Raw genomic sequence first — 21,429 nt, forward strand, 5'->3', positions numbered from 1 at the left:
AAGAACCAAATTTTTTCTGCTCATGTTAATTTTCATTCTAATGTTTATTTGTTTTTGTTTTCTCAGGCATAAATATTGGCATGAAACTTGGAGCTCTGCTGTTTTCAGTTGCGTAATCCTGATTTGGTCTATGGCCAAGGAATATGATACTGCCCTTACAAGCTGAAATGCCTTGAGGACCTTGGCTCTCCATTCATTCCTCTCAAAACAATGGTTTTCTCTGCAATGTTGACATCAGCCCACTCTAGGGCACTGAATGCTACTTTTATTGTCTATGAAAATGCCTATATGAATTTCACCACTCCCCAGTTTGTGCTTCAGAGTGGCGTGACACAGCCGTTCAAGCACAATTCTGAGGTCATGGTCACCACTGAGATAAATACTTTACTAGTGAACAGTCCAGCTATCCTGCCAACACAAGAAGTTTTCAAGAGTTTGAGTCTGCCGCTCCAGATCATTCTTTCTGCTGCTATGATATTTATACTGTTGGTTTCTTTTCTTGGAAACTTTGTTGTCTGTCTCATGGTCTACCAGAAGGCTGCCATGCGATCCGCAATTAACATTCTGTTAGCAAGCCTGGCTTTTGCAGACATGTTGCTTGCCGTGCTGAACATGCCTTTTGCCCTGATAACCATTATTACCACACAATGGATTTTTGGGGATATCTTCTGCAGAGTTTCTGCCATGTTTTTCTGGTTGTTTGTCATGGAGGGGGTAGCCATCCTACTCATTATTAGTATTGATAGATTCCTTATTATAGTTCAGAGGCAAGATAAGCTGAACCCTTACCGTGCAAAGATTCTCATTGCTGTTTCATGGGTTGCATCCTTTGTTGTAGCTTTTCCATTATCTCTGGGGGTCCCCAACCTGCAGATACCTTCCAGAGCACCTCAGTGTGTTTTTGGCTATACCACTAATTCTGGGTACCAGGCATATGTGATTCTAGTTGTACTGGTATCTTTTTTTATTCCATTCATGGTGATGTTGTACTCTTTTATGGGCATACTCAACACCGTACGCCACAATGCAGTTCGTATCCACAGCCATCCTGATAGCATATGCCTCAGCCAGGCCAGCAAGCTTGGTCTCATGAGCCTTCAGAGACCTTTTCAAATGAACATTGATATGAGCTTTAAAACTCGTGCCTTCACGACCATATTGCTTTTGTTCATCGTTTTCATAGTCTGTTGGGCACCCTTCACCACCTACAGCCTTATTGCCACATTCAACAGTCACTTTTACTACAAGCACAACTTTTTTGAGATAAGCTCTTGGCTCCTTTGGCTCTGCTACCTCAAGTCTGCACTGAACCCATTGATTTACTACTGGAGGATTAAGAAATTTCATGATGCATGCTTAGACTTAATGCCCAGGTACTTCAAGTTTTTGCCACAGCTCCCTGGTCACACAAGAAGACGCATTCGGCCCAGTGCCATCTATGTGTGTGGGGAGCACCGGTCGGTCGTGTAAAATTGCAGCTGGTTGACATGACAATTATTTTCTGGGATTATTTGTTTTTATGTATTGTTTTATTTTAATAAGGCTTCTTTAACTTGAGTATGTTTTCCAATATCTTGTGCAATTTCATGGAAAAAAGTGATTGACTAGAACTGGGTTTACTGTCAAAAACAATGTAAATGAAATGACAAATATTACCTCCAGGAGTCAATGAAAACCCAGATCTTTTTTTTAATTATAATATTTTGTCAGTTTTCTGCTTATTAAGCCTGCAATTGCATCTAATTGTAGGGGTTTTTAATGCTGCTATGGTACAGTGTATTTAGTTGGTGTAATTTTTCTGAAACTGTTGCTGCTTTCTGCCAAGATATTAGAGCCAAAAAATCACATTAGGTAACTTCTATTTAATGTTAACAAAATTTCAAGAGTTTTGATGATGACATAAAATTAAAAATATTTCCATTAATATTTTGTGCACTTTACAAAACTTGCAACAGAATCTGTTTTTCAGAATTCTTGTGATGCCTGTAGAGAAGATTTTATAATTTCGTTTTTATACATTAGAGTGGTAGTTTAATAAAAGATCTGTTTAGTTTCTCAGAGGAAAAGTTTACATTGGTGCATCTACAGCTGCAGTTACTGATTTGCTGGATATTGTCTCTGAAAATTAATCTAACAGGATATTAATTCCTGAACCGTGGTGTATGGGGAAATGGAGGCAAATTGAAAAAAAAAATAAAATTTCATGCCCAAAATGTAAGGCTAACATAAACTCTGTAAAAGGGCCCCATACAAAAATTGATACTTTTGATCATTGCCTGCATTTTAATATTTTGGTGTTTATGAAACTTCCAAATCTATTATGTTCAATAGTTGGTTATAAATTATGGTTGTGATCCTACAGTTTGTAGTGTGTGGGCAGATGGCTGTTCCCTTTCAGGGCCCTAAGGAAGTCCGTGGGAGTCTGAGTGGAATGCTGCACCCCACCTTTCTAAATGGGCAATAGCAGGGCCTCAGAGCCCATATGGCCAATGAGAATTAGAATACATGTTTCTGGGTCAAAACTAATAATAATACAAGCACATAAACCATGTTTGCAACAGGGGCAATAATAAACACCTTCATGTAAAGACTGACCACATCCCTACAATTTGTAACCATGACAGGACAGTGAGATAGTCTTTTGGTGGAAGAATCTAATTTGTACTTGTAAGATGTTGGGAGGTGGTTTAACAAATGCGGAAAGGTTGGGAAGCTAATTTGGATTTTATGAAGCAGAGCTGAGCAGTGGGCTTTGAAGTGAGTGGGATCAAATAACTCAAGTTCCCTACCTCTCTTCTGTTTTTTTGTTGTTTTTCTTTGCCATCTTCTACTCACATGCCTACTACCTACTAATCTCCTATGTATTACAAATCATCTTATGTAACAGAAACGTCTTTCACTGGAATGCCAAACCATCTTTTGGATTCTTATGAGGTCCTCACTTCGTCTTTCTCGATAACTGCCTTGAAAAATCCATTCTTATTTGAGAATAGGAAATACGTCAGTGGATATCCTTCAGTGATTGTAATCCAGGTATGTATTTTTATCTACTACAGAAAATTGTATATGATGGGTGAATCAGATGAGTAGGGCAAATTTGTGGCATTTAACAGACAGCCCTGAACTGGACATTGGGATGGAGAGGGGCTGTACCACAGGGGACTTCATGCTTGTGGAAAATACATTCTCTTCTGGGCTGGGTTTGTGCACCAGAGGAGTGCTGCCTGCTCCATCCACACAGAACTTAATTGGCTACTAAGTGAAGGAGCCTGCTCAGCCACTCTGGTCCATGTAGAGGGCAGAGTCAACACCCTTCTTCCTTCCAACCCTCTGTTTCACCATCCAGCTCTCCGGGAGCGAGCAGGCCCTGTAATCTGCACAGTATGGTGTCAGTTCTGAGTCTCCTCCTCTAAGAGGCAAAAGGCTTTTGCATGAATGTGTGTGCATGCTTGTGCACGCACCCACAGCTTCTTGTTTTGTATGAATGCATAGGGAGCTCTCACTCTGTGGAGAGCATGTCTGAATTAGATTTTTATGAACCTGTTTAGAGAAGGGCTAAGACAACTCTCAAAATAATTCTATTTTTCTCACCTAAAAATATTGATGAAAGGGTGTTTGTATTTCAAATAGGCTGAAGGAAAACTTTTGCCTTTATTTATTTAGTTTTTTAAGAGTATCTGGCTTTGAATGTGTATGTGAAATCTGCCCCTCAATGCAGGTTTGACAAGATTATTGGCTTTCAAGCCAGGGCAAACATATTGTTAAAACAAAGAGGCTCCTTGAAATCTGTTCTTGCATCCACATTTAGTTTTTTATGGTGGGATCATTGAAACAGCAACCTTCTGATCAGGCAGCATTGGAATTTTAGTGCAAACAGTTTAGGTGTTGTGTTCCTCTTAGAGTAAAACTCTTACTTTAATTAATTTTGCATCTGTGGCTCCAGTTTATGACTAGGTTTAGTGCAGATTTTGTATTTCAAATTTACCCACCCGTTTTCTTTCCAAAAATAGAAAAATCATGCTTTACCAAATGTGCTATAAAAGAAGTACACAGACTTAGCCACTGGCAGGAACAGATATTTTTGGTCTGCATTCCGGAGGAGCAAAACTGATTTGAATGGATGTAATGAAATGTAATCATTCAAAGGGGAAAGAGGTTGAATAACCCAGTGAGGTTGGTTAAATGATTCCTTGAAGGGGAAATAGGATCTTACGGGGATTTCATAATCTCTGATCAGTGAAAACTATGAAGTAAAAATTGCATCTATCAAAAATATGATGTCTCTTGGTAATGCAATGTTCAAGCCCACATTAGAGTGTGTTCTCTTCTCAATGCTTGATTAATGTCAGCTCTGCATGTGGCCAAATTCATGGATGCCTAAAAGTGAGGCTGTAACATACAGTTTGAATAGGTTTTGAGAAGTGGGAGGTTGGCAGAAAAAGCAAAAAAATACAGCTGACCAAAAGGGCATACAATAAAGTTAAAGGTGTCTTGCACATAAATCGGACCAGTTGGCTATTTACAGGACTAGTCAGTTTATTGTGTTCATTTGGCTGTTAGAGAGCGGTGCCTTGTTAATGTTTGTTGAATTCCTAGGATCAAGTTATAGATTGATAAACTGCTTACTTTTGCAGGCCATGATCCTTTGAACACATGATAACATTGCGCAGAAGTGTTTGCAGTATAGGGCCCTTGTGTAAGAAAAATTGTAGCTGGTGGGGGTGGAGGCTGTTAAATTCTGAAAAAAAAATACCATTTTTAATTCTAGGTGACAATATTCTTTTTCCTCTCCACAAGTAATTTTTACTCATTACTTCTGTTATATTTTGAAGATTCTTTGGTGATGAAGATGAATGTATTTCTGTTACTTTGCAATTATCTCTGTTCAAAGCATGAAGCTTTCACAACTTTCACGTGTAGTAATCTGTTGTTAAAATAAGTTTCCTGTACATTTAAGGGATGTTTTTTCGTATATTCTTTCATAGTTTTTGCTACTTATGTAAAGGTGTTAAGGTACATAGAGAGGAAAATGCTTTGTTCCGTTTCTTCCTCTGTTGATATTCACTTTTATGCCTGATGCTTTTATAATTTTTCATTTGGTTTTATGCTTAAATGACTGCCAGATTTTATTGTTCTTCCTAAGAACATGTGAGATTTTTCACTCCCAAGTCATGCAATATTGCTGTTCTTGGAAGATTTATTGGTTTATTTTTATGTGAAAGCAGAAGTCCAGAAGACACATTTGTTGCAGCCAAAACGGCAAAGAGTTTCTTAAATGTCAGTTTTTCCTGGAGCCACTACTTCGTCGTCATGAACTGGTTCAATCTTTCTGAGCAGTAGTAATTTACCTATGTGGAGAAACCTTTAAATTTAATTGTTCAAAAACAAATTAAGTAGAATTGTATTGTGTTTTCTGTAGATATCACACCCATTAAAATAACTGAAAAACAAAAAAGGAAAATAAACATGAACGTTCTTCAGCCATGTGGAAACAGTCTGTGACATTAAGAAGTTGTTATATTTACACTCAAATGTAGGCCCGTCAAAATGCCTATAATTTTTATATCTGTGTTTATAATTTCAAATGTTTTAAAGCTTCCTTTGTTAGGCTGATGTCTGCCCCACTTGAAAATTTTTTACAGCTGTTTAACCCAAAATATTTTCCTTGATTGTGATTGTACAGCAAAATGCAGTAATGCTAAAACTGCTATGGAGATGGGGCCAATATAGCTGAATCATATGTTAGCATTTTTAATGAAAGAGTAAAAGCCTAAGGGAGGATACATAACTTTATATCCGTATAAAATAAATGTGTTGCCTTATAACTTTGGCTGAGTAATTAAAATCAGTGTGGTGTGGAATAAATAAAACATATGCCACAGGCAGTGGTACGGCATAGCATGATTCATTTCCACACATGTCAATGACCTTCATGACTCAGTTTCTGCCTATTTGTAACTGACAGATTAGTTTTGTCAGTAGAAGAAAAAAAGAACGGTCTGAATTGGATGATAAACATCTCATGGCTTTATGGGAATTTTCAGTTAGCAAATGAACTACATCTGTGCCAGTATTTTTTTTTTTAAATCATGGCAAATGGATGTTGCATTAAATACTAATGTAAGGTCATATGATGCTGATCTAAGGACCCGTCTATACAGGGAAACGCTGATTGGTAACCGTGGTGAGTGTGTACGTTGAAACAGGATGATGCTCACATTTTAAGCAGAGATCTAACGTAGAATTGGGGATGCCATATGTCTTTGTAATCCCTAGTTTTTATGGCTCTTAGTGTATATATTATAGAATATGCTCACCAATATAGGCCCCGGTTTAGCAGGGCACTTTGTGCTTATATACCATTGACATAAGTTGGTCTAAAGCACTTAGATAAATGCTTTTCCATAGCAGGCCCATACAAAATAAGTAAATATGCAGGATTCCAATGAATTGCTCCCCAGTATGATCATGTCTGGCAGAAAATGTGACGACAAATATTATTTCAAGATTTCTGATCAACATTTTTCCCCAAACCAGTCTCATTTTAGAAACCAATATTGTCTCTCGCAAGTGTTGCTGGGAAAAATAGAGCACTGTAAGGTCCCTACATTTGCAAACTTTGTTTGCGAATTCAGTTATTCACAAGTGTCTCTGGGGCAGGGAGCACCCACGCTGCTTCCCCAGGGAGGAGTGCCGGCAGCTGCCATTGCTTAGCTGGGGCTTCTGGGCCATGAGTGCTGGCGTCTGCCACGGCTTTCCTGGGGCTCTGCGTCCCCCACCCCCATTTGTAAAAATCAGTATTTGCAAGGGGTTCTGAACACCGAACCCTCACAGATGTTGCAACCCTACTGTACTCTTGGTATTACAAACAAAAAAGTTGGGGGAAAAATACAAAATCAATGATATTGCTAATACTTTAAAAAGTATTTTTGCACACTCCTGTAATTTTGTGCATCTGCAGCAAAACCACAGTTTCTCTGGATTTGTGCCAGAAAAATGTGACAGCATTCAAATGCTATTATCACAGATACCAATAGTTTTATACATATGTTTTTTTAAAGTAAGTTGCGTGACCATTTTATAACACACTTAAACATTTAAAAAATCAGAAACTGAAAAATTGCAGCTTATACAATATTCTACAGCTGTGAGATTTGCATGATGCAACAGTTCTAAAGCAGAATTTTATTTGTCAGTGTCCAAAGAATCAGCTTATTGCTATGTGGGGGGGAAAATGTGGCGGCAATGAGGCATACATAACTTGTAGCTGTGATGGGCATTCTGTCTCAAGCAGATTGTGTTGCATGGAAAACCTCTATGGTTGGTTTGCTATAATTTAGTTTACTTCACCAACAATACAAATTGGTATTTTCTTCTCCCATAAGTGCCTTATCTCACCACACCTTCTCTTTTCACCATTTTCTTGGTCTATCGACCCATGTTTATGTGACTAGCTGACATTTTTATGTGTTGTGGGTGTTTGTATGCGTTTGACTGAGTGAGACAAACAAAGGTAGTGTGGACTTTGTGAAAGCGAATTATATTTCAGGGCTTTCCCCGAGGAAACACAGGAAAGTTTAGATTTATCAACTAAAGGTGTGAAGTTGAAACACTTTAAAGCTCTGTGTGGATATTTTCATTCATGAGTAAAATTACTTCAGGATATCTCTACACGTGTGTTTACAACAACATATTAGCTGTAACAAAGGTTGAACCTCGCTTGTCTGACACCTTCGGGACATGACCAGTGCTGGATGACAGAATTTGTCGGATGATGGGAGTTCAATATTTTCTAACGCTTTACCAACATTTCCACTGCTTACTGGGTTCTTAGGAGACATTTAGGGCTAAATTGTAGCTAAATAACAGCACAAAACACTGAGAGCCAGGACCAGTAGCTGTAAACAAAATTTATGGGACCATGGGAAACTTGGCCACACCCATGATAAGTGGTCATCCAGGTAACTAAAATCATGCTGGATTATGGAGTGTGCTGTCTGAGAGAGTTCTGGATTAGAGAGCTTCAGCCTGTATAGACACTTATGACAGCAACAGAAGGGGTTTTCTGTCACTTTAGTGTATTCAGCTCTATGGCCATATCTACACTGCAGAGATCTGTTGCCAGGTTTTTGTTGACAGATTCTGTTGAGAAAGACATTCAGCCACATGAGGGAGAGGCAGAAGGCTGTCAAAGTGCTGAATTCTGTCTACAGTGTGTTGACAGAATGCATTTTTAGTGAGTATGCTCTGTGGGTTTTGTCAACAAAACTCTAGATGTAGTTTCTGAGAGGTGGTAACTGTTGATGGAAGACTTCTTACATTGATCTAGCTGTGTCTATATCAGAGTTAGGTTTACCTGTCTATGGCACGCACAGTACAATATTTATTTATTTATTTATTTATTGCAGCCCTGAGTGATGTAGCTAGATCAAGTGTAGACCAGACCTTAGTTTGTTTAATCTCAGAATAGCCTGTGGTAATAAGGGCCTGTCTACAGTACAGCTGTGTAGTTCTGGGGCCACGGCTGTGATACTGTAAAAGTGCAGTGTAGATTCGTTCTACATCACTGGAAGGAAGATTTTTCCATAAGGATGGCTAATCCATCTACCTTACAGGTAGTAGCTAAGCCAACAGAAGTGTTATTCTATTGGCCTAGTTGTCTCTGTCCCTGGGGTTAAGTCCACCTAAATATGATGGTTAGCATGAATTTTTTTGATGGCTCTGAGCAACTTATCTAGGTCAAACTAATTTTTAAGTGTAAACCAGACCTAAACTAAGGCCACTTACCTCTGAGCATGAAACAGGGAGTTAGTGTTCTTTAACTTCACACTACTAGTTAATTGGTCTTAACTTTCCTGCGTAGAGAAGCCCTTAACATACTAGAGCAACTTCAGAGCCTTATTCTCACCATAATGGTGATGCGCTTCATAGATATTTTTAGACTTTAAATTTCTTGGATCATTGTTTTAGTTTTGTCTTTAGAATACAATTTATTTTAAGTTCTGAAAACCAAAATATATCATTCCTTAGATTTAGGTGCCTGGCTATCAATTTTATTGTACTGCACAATTTTTCTAAGCATCCCAATTAGGCTTACCCCTTTGCAATATCCTATTGTAGTCAAAATAAGCACATCAGCACCCCATTGTGTATATGCTATAGATGTAGCTATAATGTCTTTTGAAATACTTGGTGTTGCCATTGTAGGAGACTGGAACAGATGAACAGACCTCTGCCTTGTTTCTATATAGCTGTTTTTGGTTTGTTTTTTTTTCCCTGAGATAGCAATAATTATTTTTAATTGTCACCATTTAAACTTATTAATCAAAGTTCAATTATTAGGCTAGTAATAGTCTTTAAATGGCCCTTTCTTGGCGCCTCTTTATTTACTTTTGAGATTCTATTTATAGGTTTGCCTTGACAATGGTGCTAAGAAGCTTCAATGTCTTTGTCTGCACAATAGAAGGCTTTTCAGTGGTGTTGACTGTGGAAGGCTGGTTTTCATAATCAGCTTTCTCAAAGGAATTCATTACCTTGAAACTTGTGACTAATAAGAGATGTTTTCAGCTTTTGAACGGCAACTAATTTCCATGAAGAGTACAATTACTAAGCAACAGATTCTGTGGATTGTCTCCCGAGGGGCAAAAGATACAGTATATACAAAAAGTAAAAGAAAATTCCAGCATCTTAAGTAGCAGAGAAAGTAATTGATGAAATAACATCCTAGATAGAGCAATCAGGTCTAACATCACACACAGCATATCTGTCCAGGAGAAGAGCATTCTTAGAGGTCAGTACTATACTTCAGAATTAACTGTGCCAGGAACAAAGGACCGTCACAAAAATCTTGTATCTGCTCCAAGCATAAAATGCATTTCTTTGCCTTTGCCTTTTCTAACATAAAACCATAGCAACATATACAATTTTTTTAAAAAAGGGAGGGCAGGGGAAGCAAAGCACTACATTGCACATAGTTCTCACCCAGTGGAAAGCAAACCACACATGCTACCTATTAGTCACATCGCTTAATAAACTAATGGAAGGTATGTAGACTGTGTGGTGATGAGGGTGGTTTAAGAATCCATAGAGTGGAATAGAATACAGGAATGCTTCTCAGGCCATAAACCATGTCACTTCTCTATTGGTTTTGCTTTCTGGTTTTACTATATCTAAGTCTACTCTAGCACTTTTTCAGTATATGCCATTCAAGGTGTGGGGGGGAAAAGATCTGAACAATATGTCACACTGGCAGAAGTGCCAGTGTGGACAGGGATGTTGGCAGGAAACACTCTCCTATCAACATAGTTACCACTGCTTGCTGGAGGTGGGTTAATTACTTTGGCCGGGGAGAGCTTTCCTGCTGGCATACAGTGGCTGCACAAGTGATCCTACAGCAGCCCACATATATCAATACGTTTTACGTTGTCAGTGTGCTCGTGTAGACATGGCCTACGTTAGAGTGGAAACTTGTACGTACAGCATGGTTGCAATTAAGACAGTTAAATTTAATAAAGCCTTGGACACTTGTGTGCTTGTTTGACTTGTGGTCACCCCAGCTACTACAAGTAGGTGAGCATGCGGAAGACAAAACAACCAAGGTTTTCCTATGAATATGTATTTTAATTTTTTACGTCAGTGATGTCCACAAGGAACGAAAGGGATCACCACAGTCCCTCACTCCCCTGCCAGGCACTGCTCCGGCTCCGAGCCAGGCACACACCACCGGATTACTCTCTGAAGCTGCGTGAGACGTCTCGTGGTTGGAGCCACTCTGGGGCCAGAGGAGCCACTGCCTCCATGCTCTTGTCCCACCATGTGGTGGGGTGTGTGTGCAGAGCAGCCAAAGGGGCACTTGGTCACATTGTTCTGCCCCATTTACCATGAGACACTGCTCTTTTACATGGTTTGTTTTGACCTTGTCTGTGTCCTTTTGGTGCTCAGTTTGAGCAAACATTCAGGTTCTGTCCAGTTTACTGGCACAAATTTCACATGTGAATTTCAGTATTCATGGCAGAGCGCATTTTATATAGTAATCCAATCAGGTCAGAATAACAATACCGCGTGACTGAGATGACTAATCCCAGAGAAGCAGTCTGATATACATTCTGGATAGCTATGAGCAAGCCAGAAAATCAAACATTCTGAAAGAGAGGATTTGACTAATTTGAATAGTCAGTACTCTCACGCAGATCACAATCCAATCAAGAATGTTCCGGGCAGAGGGAGGGGAGCAGGGGAGGGGTGGAGAATTGGCAGTAATTTGTCAGATTAGTGGTTGCCCATGGGTGAGATGGACCAATGATTCTTCTTCCAGTGGTCCCTGTGGGTGCTCCACAGTAGGTGTCGGGCTCGCCCCGGCGCCGCAGATCGGAATTCTGCTAGCAGTTTCCTCTGGATCGCACATGCACCGATGCACGCTGCTCCCTCACGCGCCCTCGGTCATGTGCAGGATCCGGTCCCCACCAGTTCTTTCTCAACCACCAACGGCTGCAGACGGAATCCGCTTTGGCTCTAACGCCTGAGACAGATGAGATAGTTAATTCTACTTGTTAGCTCGTTGTTTTTACTATTATACAAAAAAAAAAAAAAAAGAAAGTTAAAAAAAAAAAAATATTAAAATAGTAATAGAGAAGAGGAATGGAGGGAAGAGGGGCAGACAAAGAAGGCTGGTTAAGCTGTCTGCTACCCTGAAGGCCGTGAATGTTATTTGTGTTGTAGAATGCACTGATTAGTGGCTAAGTACCCTATTACCAGTAAAGACTCACCGCGATGTCTTCCTCGGGGTTTAAGAAGTGTGAGTCATGCCGCGAGGCTATGCCGGCCTCTGATGGGCATAGTAAGTGCATTCGTTGCCTGGGGGAGTCCCATGTTACCCAGAAGTGTTCGCACTGCGCTAAGCTTACAGCCAAGGCCAGGAAGGAGAGAGAGATGAGGCTCAAAATGATCTTGTTTGATAAGGCCCTTCAGCCTGAGCCACCGGAGAAGCCTCACACAGAAGGGGCCTCTGGGTCGCACAAAAGGAAGGCAGCTTCTTTGACCCCCTCTGTGCAAAAGAAGAAGAAACTCTCCCTGGCTCGATCCTTGCCGGCGGTTTCAGTGAGCAGGATGAGCGGAATGCAGAGCGCTGAACCGCGGGCTGATGAAAGCGGCAGCGCGGTCACGCACGTGGCCGGGGCCGGGCCTCCAACTATTCAGCAGTCCGCGCCAGAATCAGCGGCGCCGCCTCACACGGCACCGGCTCTCATGGCGCCGATAGCACAGGGGCACCCAGCATGGGGCCCAGCGGTGCCGGAGGAAGCTACCCGCGCGGCACTGCTTATGACGGCACCGGGCGCAGCACCGACAGCGGGGCCGAGATCCCCGGCACGGGAGGGGGTGGCGCCCACCCTGCAGGGGCGGGGGAAAGCTAGAGCCAAAACCCGGCACCTCAGTCCATCTCTAGACATGGCTACAATGCCATTATCACCCAGCCCCCCCCCCCCCCCCCCCGAGATACACACGCTGCGTCGCCGGGCGGCAGCTCCACCAGCCTATTTCGGACCTCACTCTCCGTCCCTCCAACCACCTTCGCCTTGGCTCAGGCCACCTTCACCCTTTTTGGGCATGGATCCCTATGAGTACTATCACAAACCAGCTTCATCATTATCAATGTTGTCACGGAGATCCCGCTCTCCCAGACATCATAGGTACACGCTCCGATCGTGGTCCAGGCCTCCATCACCGGGCCCTTGTCCATGTTGTTACGGCCGTCCTCATCATACTGAACACCGACATCGGAGGTCTAGATCCAGGGGGAGATCCCCACCCACTCCTCGCCAACACCCCCGTGTACACTCTCGCTCTGGGAGAGGAATGCAGCTGTCCCAGAAGGAATTAGGTCCAGAGTCCCAAGACTTTCCTTCACAGCCCACGCAGGAGCCAGAGGACTTGGGGGAGGCTTATCCTAGCAGCTCCTCCTCATCCTCCCCAGATGAGGCAGTTGTCCCCGGGGACATCTCCCCTCCAGATGACCTTAAACAATTCCAAGAGCTGTTCAAAAGAGTAGCATACACACAGGACATTCAAATAGCAGAGGTGCAGGAGAAGCATCATAAACTCCTGAAAAATTTGAGACCCCCGGCTTCATCTAAAATCGCTATCCCACTGGACGAAGCCATTATGGAGTCAGCCACTAACATATGGCAGACTCCGGCCTCTATTCCGCCTACGAATAAAAGGGCAGATAAGAAATACTTCGTCCCAGCCAAGGGCATGGAATTCCTGTTTAGCCACCCACAGCCCAATTCTTTGGTGGTCGAATCGTCCCAACAGAGGTCAAAGACGCCTCAGTACAAATCAGGGGGGGTCAGATAAAGATGCTAAGAAATTAGAGCTGTTCGGCAGAAAGGTCTACTTCTCCTCTACCTTATTACTGAGAGTGGCAAACTACGCGGTACATTTATCAAACCATAACTTTGACAATTACTCTAGACTTACCTCTCTCATGGATTCCCTCCTGGAGGACAAGAAGCCAGTGTTAAAAGCGATCGTCCAGGAGGGCTATGCGGCCTCGCGAATGGGAGTTCAGATTGCACTGGACGTGGCAGACACAGCGGCACGCTCAACAGCCGCAGCAGTGGTAATGCGTAGGGAATCCTGGCTCCAGACGTCTGGTATCCCCAGAGATCTACAGGCGAAGATCATGGATCTTCCCTTCGACAAGCAAAAGCTGTTTGCAGAATCAACCGACTTGGTCCTCCACTCTAGCAAAGATTCGAGGGCCACACTTAAGACCTTGGGTATCCACACTTCTCCATACAAGAAAAAGAAATTCTATCCTCAGGAAAGGTGCTACCCTTACCAACCACAACGTGCACAATATCAGCGAGGCTATGACCAAGGGCGCCATCAACAGCAGCAGCAGTACAGGGCCTCCAGGCGATGTTCTCAACAAAGTTGCACAACCTCGGGGCAAGCCCAGAGGCAGCAAGTTTGATGGGTATGTCGAGGACTGCAGTATCAACACCATCGCTCAATGCCACTCTCACCTCATGTTCCATCATCGCCTCAAACAGTCCTACTCCCAATGGCAAAATATCACAACAGACAAATGGGTGCTGGAAATTATAGCCACGGGTTACACGATCCCCTTCCAGTCACTACCACTGACGAAACCTCCCACCTGGCCTCTTCTAAGGGACCTTTCTCATGAGGCGAGGCTGAAGCAGGAGGTGGATCACCTCATGTTCATAGGGGCGGTGGAAAGAGTACTGGAACAATTCCAAGGAAAAGGTTTTTACTCACGCTACTTCCTAACAGAGAAGAAAACAGGAGGCTGGAGGCCGATTTTGGACCTATGGGGCCTCAACCGATACTTGCGCAAGCAGTGCTTCCAGATGATTACAGTTGCCTCCATACTTACAGCACTGGACGATGGAGACTGGTTTGCAGCCCTCGACTTACAAGGCGCTTACTTTCATATAACAATCCATCCAGCACACAGACGCTTCCTCCGCTTCATGGTCGGTGGGCAGCATTTCCAATACAGGGTTCTTCCATTCGGCCTATCCTCGGCATCCAGAGTTTTTACCAAAACCCTGGCAGTGGTATCAGCTTACCTGCACAGGCAGGGCGTGTTTATTTTTCCATATTTGGACGACTGCCTACTGAAAGGGGCCTCAAAGGCAGAGGTCCTATGCATGATAAGCGTCACTGCAAACACATATACTTCGCTGGGCCTAGTTATCAACCTTGCAAAGTCAAAGACCAAACCCATGCAAGATAGTTCATAGGGGCGTGCATAAACTCTATTGCATCAAGAGTATACCTCCCCGATGCCCGCTTCCGCACTATCAAATCCTTGGTGCAAGTCATGATGTACAGCCCCGCGGTGCCGATCCTAACATGCCTGCAACTTTTGGGGCACATGGCGGCTGCCACGGTTGTGGTACAGAATGCCAGGTTACACATGCAAAGCCTGCAGCATTGGCTGGCGAGCGTTTACAGACCGGCAGCCCATACCATCCATAGGGTGGTATCGCCCACGATGGAGGTACGGAAGTCGCTAGCGTGGTGGGCAGATCCCAAGAACCTGCTAGTGGGAGTGCCCTGCCACCAACCACAAATTTCCATTTTTCTTACAACCGACGCCTCCCACATAGGATGGGGAGCGCACATTGGCAGCAAGGTGATGCAAGGGCTATGGTCCCGCACAGAACAGACACTGAACATAAACATACTGGAGCTCAGAGCAGTGTTCAATGCGTGCAGACATTTTCAGAAGTACCTGCACGGCAAAGTAGTCGGGATCAATACCAACAATACCTCTACCATGTTTTACATCAATCGATGAGGGGCACGGTCCCGTGCGCTATGCGCAGAAGCAGTCCAATTGTGGAATTGGTGTATTGCCAACAACATAATGTTGAAAGCCTCGTATTTGGTGGGCGCCCACAACATGAAGGCAGCTCAACTGAGCAGGCGCTTTGCACTCACACACGAGTGGAAGATCCGCTCCGACCTCCTACGACGCATATTTCGCACTTGGGGGTTTCCCCAAGTCGATTTGTTTGCCACCCAACACAACAAGAAATGCCCTCAGTACTGCTCCAGAGCAGGAATAGGGCGGGGGTCCCTGGGGGACGCCTTCGTGATCTCATGGAAGGGCCCTCTACTCTACGCGTTTCCCCCCACAACACTTATCCACAAGGTTCTGCAGAAAGCCAGAAGGGAGAGAGCTCGCATGATGCTCATAGTTCCAACCTGGGACCGACAACAATGGTTTCCCCTGCTTCTGTGCGTGTCGGATCATCCACCACTCCCCCTACCGGTAGCACCGGACTTACTCAGGCAGGCTCAGGGGTCCATAGTGCACCCGCACCCTCAGGGACTCCGCCTACAAGCATGGTTAATCCATGGCTCAGCGCCCTAGAGAGCACGTGTACGGAGGGAGTAAGACAAGTCTTAGAGTGTAGCTGAAGGACCTCCACCAGGAGGACTTACGAACAGAAATGGACACGCTTTACCGCCTGGTGCTCTTCCAAACAGTTAGCTCCTCTTGACGTTCCTATAACTGTAATTCTAGAATACCTGCTGGACCTCAAACGAGACGGGCTCTCTCTATCCTCGCTAAAGGTCCACCTCGCAGCTATATCAGCTTTTCGGCACAAAGAGGAAGGGCCCACCATATTCGCCCATCTTATCGTCACCAGGTTCTTGAATGGGCTGGTAAACCTGTACCCTTCTCGAAAACTGCTACCACCGTCATGGAGTTTGGACTTGGTACTCCACATGCTGTCGGGACCACCCTTTGAACCATTAGCCACAGTACCCCTCCGACTAATTACCATGAAAATGACCTTCCTTCTTGCGATTACGTCAGCCCGCAGGGTGAGTGAGCTCGCAGCAGTGATGGCAACACTGCCCTGCAAGGTATTCTCAAAGGAGGCGGTGATCCTACGGTTACACCCAGCCTTCGTTCAGAAAGTTTCCTCGGAGTTCCACATTAACGAACCAATAGTATTACCCTCATTTTACCCGAAGCCTCACAGCTCCAGCAAGGAGGTGCGCCTGCATCTCCTAGATGTGAGGAGGGTGTTGGCCTTTTACATAGACAGAACTAAGCCCTTCCAGAAAACGGACAGGCTTCTGGTGTCTCTCGCTTCCAGGTCGAAAGGGGAAGGCCTCTCTTCCCAGAGAATTTGAAATCACATTGTGTCCTGTATAAAACTGTGCTATGAGCTTCGAAAGACCCCTTTGCTAGCCCCGCCCGGGGCTCACTCCACCAGAGCAGTGGCGGCATCAACGGCCTTCTTCAAGGGAATCGCGTTGAAAGACATTTGCAGAGCAGCGACTTGGTCATCCTATGACATCTTCGCCAAGCATTACACCCTGCATCGGATGTTCGATGAGGATACCCGTCTGTCGACAGCAGTCCTCTCAAGGGCAAGCTGCACATGAATCGAGTACCCACCTCCTTACTTGGGGTTACTGCTGGGTAGTCACCTACTGTGGAGCCACCCACAGGGACCACTTGAAGAAGAAAGAGAGGTTACTCACTTGTAGTAACGATGGCTCTTCGAGATGTGTCCCTGTGGGTGCTCCACTACCTGCCCATCCTCCCTGCTTCGGATCTCTGTCTGGTGTTTTTCAGGAGCATCCAGAGCGGTTGGTCAAGGAACTGGCGGGGACCGGATCGTGCACATGACCGAGGGCACGCGAGGTGCGTGATCCAGAGGAAACTGCTAGAAGAATTCCAATCTGTGGTGCCGGGGCAAGCCCGACACCTACTGTGGAGCACCCATGGGGACACATTTCGAAGAACCATCGTTACTACAAGTGAGTAACTTCTCTGTAATCAACGCTCCTGGTTTTACAATGTTTTCTTTCAGTCTAACATGTAATCATACCTTAAAGTGGTAGAAGATGGATCTCATTTGAGCTACCATTCAGCTGAAAAAGCAGCCTATACAATATGCTCCGAACAAAGGAAGGATGATAGGTTCTTATAATATTCCCCACCCTTTAAGAGAAAAGCACATCCAAACTGACCCATGTCTGAAATGATATTCCTTTGACACTGAGCCCTTCTTGAGCTGCAGCTGCTCATTGTTCCAGACTGGGTGGTTGCCTTGAACCTGGGATCTCAGCAGCTTAGTGCAGGAGCCTCTACAGTTTGAGTGAAAATGCCAGCTGCCTATCAGCTAAGGCAGTAGAGGAGACTCTTTCTACATAAATGGTCTAGATGCTATTATGTGTGTGGGTTACATGTGCAGAGGGCCCCTGGAACATCCAGACTGGCTTTCGATCAGCAGATCTCTGTTGACAGAGGCGGCATTCTCCTGAGGAACAGGATAACACTGTTTGGAAAAAAACTGCAGCATTCTGTCGAATTGCTGTTGATAGAATGTCTTGGGAATCTGGACGTTCCCTGGGTTTTGTTGGCATAGTCTAGACGTAGCTTCTGTTAAAAGTACTGGATTCTTTTAATAAAATAAGAAGAGGTCAGGTGTATTCATTGATTTAATTGATCCCACCGTTTCTGATGTCCCGTTCTGGCACAATGTTTTAAAATACTGCTATAAATCATGTAAATACCTGCTTTTGATGATCCTGCTGTGCAAAAGCTTGGATCACACATACAAGGAATTTGTTCATTTTTAAAAGAAAAGCACAGTATCCACATAGTTTAATGGCTCTGTCTGTAGACTTCAAAGGAGCAAGTCGAAGGAGACATTTCTTTTGATATTGTGCATTTAATCAGAGCAGTTGATACGCATGCTGAAAAGAACTGTGATGTTCCGTGTTTCTTATTTTTTTTTTTTTACTGTATGCATGAACTGCCATAAGTTACAGAATATATTTATGCATTATACTTAAAGTAACCTGAAATCCACACTAAGTGAAATGGTGAATGTGATTAAAAAAAATTTTTGAGACAACACCAAACTCCTGGGCTGTTTCTATACAGGCAAGATCTTCTGGAAGAAGGCACCATTCTTCCGGAAGATCTGCAGAGGTTCGACACATGTAAGATGCTCTTTCAGATTTCTTCTGGGAGAAGGTGCCCCCTCTTCTGGATTCTGTATTCCATCCAAGAATCAGGAAGAGGACCACCTTCTGGAAGATTCTTCCGGAAGAAGGCATGTGTAGATGTTCCTGGACTACTACTTCTGGAAGAAGCAGTCCTCCATTGTGGCAGCCTGCTGGAGAGAGCAGGGCTGCTCTAGACATCCCCAGCAAGCCTCTATGGTCCCCAGGTCCTTGCAGCCTTTAAAGCTGCAAGGACCTGGAGACCCTGTGGCAGCAAGCTGAGAGTGTGAGACAGGCAGCATGTGCACAGCTACCTGCCACACTCCCCCGAGACTCCGCAGCACCCAGTGAGTCCGAACCCTCAGGGATGGCTAGCTGCCCAGTACCCTGCACCACGCAGGGGAGCCCCAGGAAGCCGGATGAGGGGAGCCAGGACCCCAACGGGGCTCCAAAACAAAGGACGCCCTCCTGGACTGAACCAGAGCTCCAGGACCTCCTGGGGCTCTGGCACGATGAAGATGTCCTCCAGGACACCAGCAGGCACGGGAGGAATGCCCCAGCCTTCTCCCGCCTAACCCACGCCCTGGCTGGCCATGGCCACCCCTCCCGGACACCAGAACAAGTGCAGTGCAAAGTGAAGGAGCTGTGGCAGGGGTACATGCGGGCCCGGGACAGCGCCCACAGATCTGGCCATGCCCCTGTCAGCTGCCCCTTCTACTGGGAGCTGCGGGACCTCCTGGCTGCAGATGATGCCTCTCCACCCCATGTCGTCATGGAGACAGCTGCAACTGAGCCCCCTGCTGCACTGTAGGAGGGTCAGGAGGGACCCGCCACTGTAGACGTCCCATCTGATGGGGAGTCCACAGACGGGTCCCTCGTCATTGTGGGGCCCTCCATCGCCAGCAGCCAGATCCCCTCCAGTCGGGCATCACCCAACATATACGAGGCCACCTCGGGTAAGTGCTCACAGTGGAAAAGCACAGTGGGGGGAGGGGGACACCTGGGCCCCAGCCCCGGGCCCTGAAGCCCTAAAGCCCATCCCTGATCAGGGCCCAGGGCACACCCATGCCTGTGAGCAGCACCTGGCTCCCTCTCACATGGAGCGCACCCTGAGCGTGCTGAGGCCCCCTCCAGGCAGCAGAGCTGCATCTGGAACCCACCACAGCTGAACTCCCCCTATCCCACAAGTCCATTGCTAGGGTGGGCCACCATGGATAGCATCCTGGCTCCAGCATCATGCCCCAGTGGCCTCCCTGGTGAGTGCACCCAAGCCCGCACGGTGGCCTCCCCTGGCACATGCCCACCCATTGGCCTGTGGAGGGGGTAGCCAGCTAGGGAGACTGGGGCCATGCCACCCAGGTCCCAGGTGTGGTACTGACTTCCCCCTCTACCCCCACCCTCCCTCTCTCTCAACAGCAGTACCATCCGAGGGCCGGGGCAGCTGGATGAGGAGCCCAGGGTCCGCGAGCCCCATCCAGGCCGGAGGACGCAGCAGCCCACCAGCTGAGCCCCCACCAGCCCCTGTTGCATGGCGGCTGCTGGTGCGCCGGATCCGCCGCAGCCACCACGAGGAAAAGGTCGTGGCCTACATGGCGGCCCTCCACCAGCAGAACACCCTTGGTGAAAGACGGCTGGCCCCTGATGAGGCCGAGCTCCAGTGGAAGTGGGGCACTTGGGGGGAGGTGGTAGGAATGCTCCTCACAGTGTGCGGGGCCCTAGCAGGCCAGCCCCCAGCTGCCCCTCTTGCAGTCCCTCCGAGGAGGCCTGGCAGGGATGGTGGGGGTGCCTCTGCTTCCACAGAAGGCTGAGGAGGGTGGCCAAGAGGATGGCTAGCGTGTGAGTGAGGGCAAGCCTGCTGTCCTGCGGCTGCTGGGGGTCCATGCTTGCTGGTCTGTGGGCACTGGACAAGGACCTGGGTCTGGCTGGCTGGGGACAGAGTTGGTTGGCCTCAGCAGCGTTTGCAGGGAGGGGCTGTTTGGGTGGGGCCCTTTAAGGGGCCATGTGTCTGGTGGACCTGGAAGGGCTCCCTGGCTGTGTGACCTCGTCCATGCTGTTTCCTGCCCTGCTCTTCTGGAAGAGTGCCATTGCATGTGTAGATGCACTCTTCCGGAAGAAGGGGTGGCTCTTTCGAGGTCCAATTTGATGTGAAGAAGCACTCTTCTGGAAGGTCTTCCGGAAGAAGTGCCATGTGTAGAAATGGCCCTGAAGGACGAGCTTCTGGATCTGAAACCCTATACAGTTCTTAATTGGCTTCAAGGGCTCATAGGTCCTTTTGTTGTACATCTGAGGTTGTGTCTACACTGAACAGTCCTCTTTCAAAAGAGGGCATGCAAATGAGGAAAATCAAGAATGCAAATGAGGTGCAGATTTACATATCTGGTGCCTCATTTGCATATATTTTGAAAGAGCTTCTTTCAAGAGAAGAAAAGCAGCATAGACACAGATTTTTTGAAAGTAAGCCCCGTCTTTGAAAGAGCCATTCTTCCCCTTTGTTAATTATCTTTTTAAAGGGAGAATTCTCTGGGCAGATAGCTTGTAAATGAGAACAATATTCATGATGCTAATATTCAATATTCTGTCACTTTTTTAATGTCAGAAAATTAATAATTTGCCCCAAACAATTTATTGTGGCAGCAATTCATATAACCAAATTTGCAGCATTCCAAAGCTATCGGAGGGAGAAACAGCCTTTACTATTCCATTTCAACCTCTTTAATTCAGGCTGGTTTTTAAGCAGCTGAAGCCAAACTCTCGTGATTGCTGGCTGAAAAGCACCTTACAAGACTGAGAAAAATGAGCTTGCTTGTAAGAGAAGTCTGAATAGATCACACTAAGTAGGGTGATCTGGGTACCGAGTCTTGATTCATAATGCATTCATCACCTGTGCATCACTTTTCTTCTCCAGAATTCAGGAACACT

At 45.5% G+C, this 21,429-nt stretch overlaps 1 protein-coding gene across 1 annotated transcript; it reads left to right on the plus strand.

Moving 5' to 3' along the window:
• Positions 1-210: 210 nt before the first annotated feature.
• On the plus strand, positions 211-2,152 carry GPR63 (G protein-coupled receptor 63). Its single transcript, XM_074988844.1, has one exon. It carries the CDS (start codon positions 211-213, stop codon positions 1,468-1,470), a length of 1,260 nt encoding a protein of 419 aa, XP_074844945.1. The 3' UTR covers positions 1,471-2,152.
• The last annotated feature ends 19,277 nt before the right edge of the window (positions 2,153-21,429 follow it).

This window comes from Carettochelys insculpta, chromosome 3 (assembly GCF_033958435.1).
Source record: "Carettochelys insculpta isolate YL-2023 chromosome 3, ASM3395843v1, whole genome shotgun sequence".
NCBI lineage: Eukaryota > Metazoa > Chordata > Testudines > Carettochelyidae > Carettochelys > Carettochelys insculpta.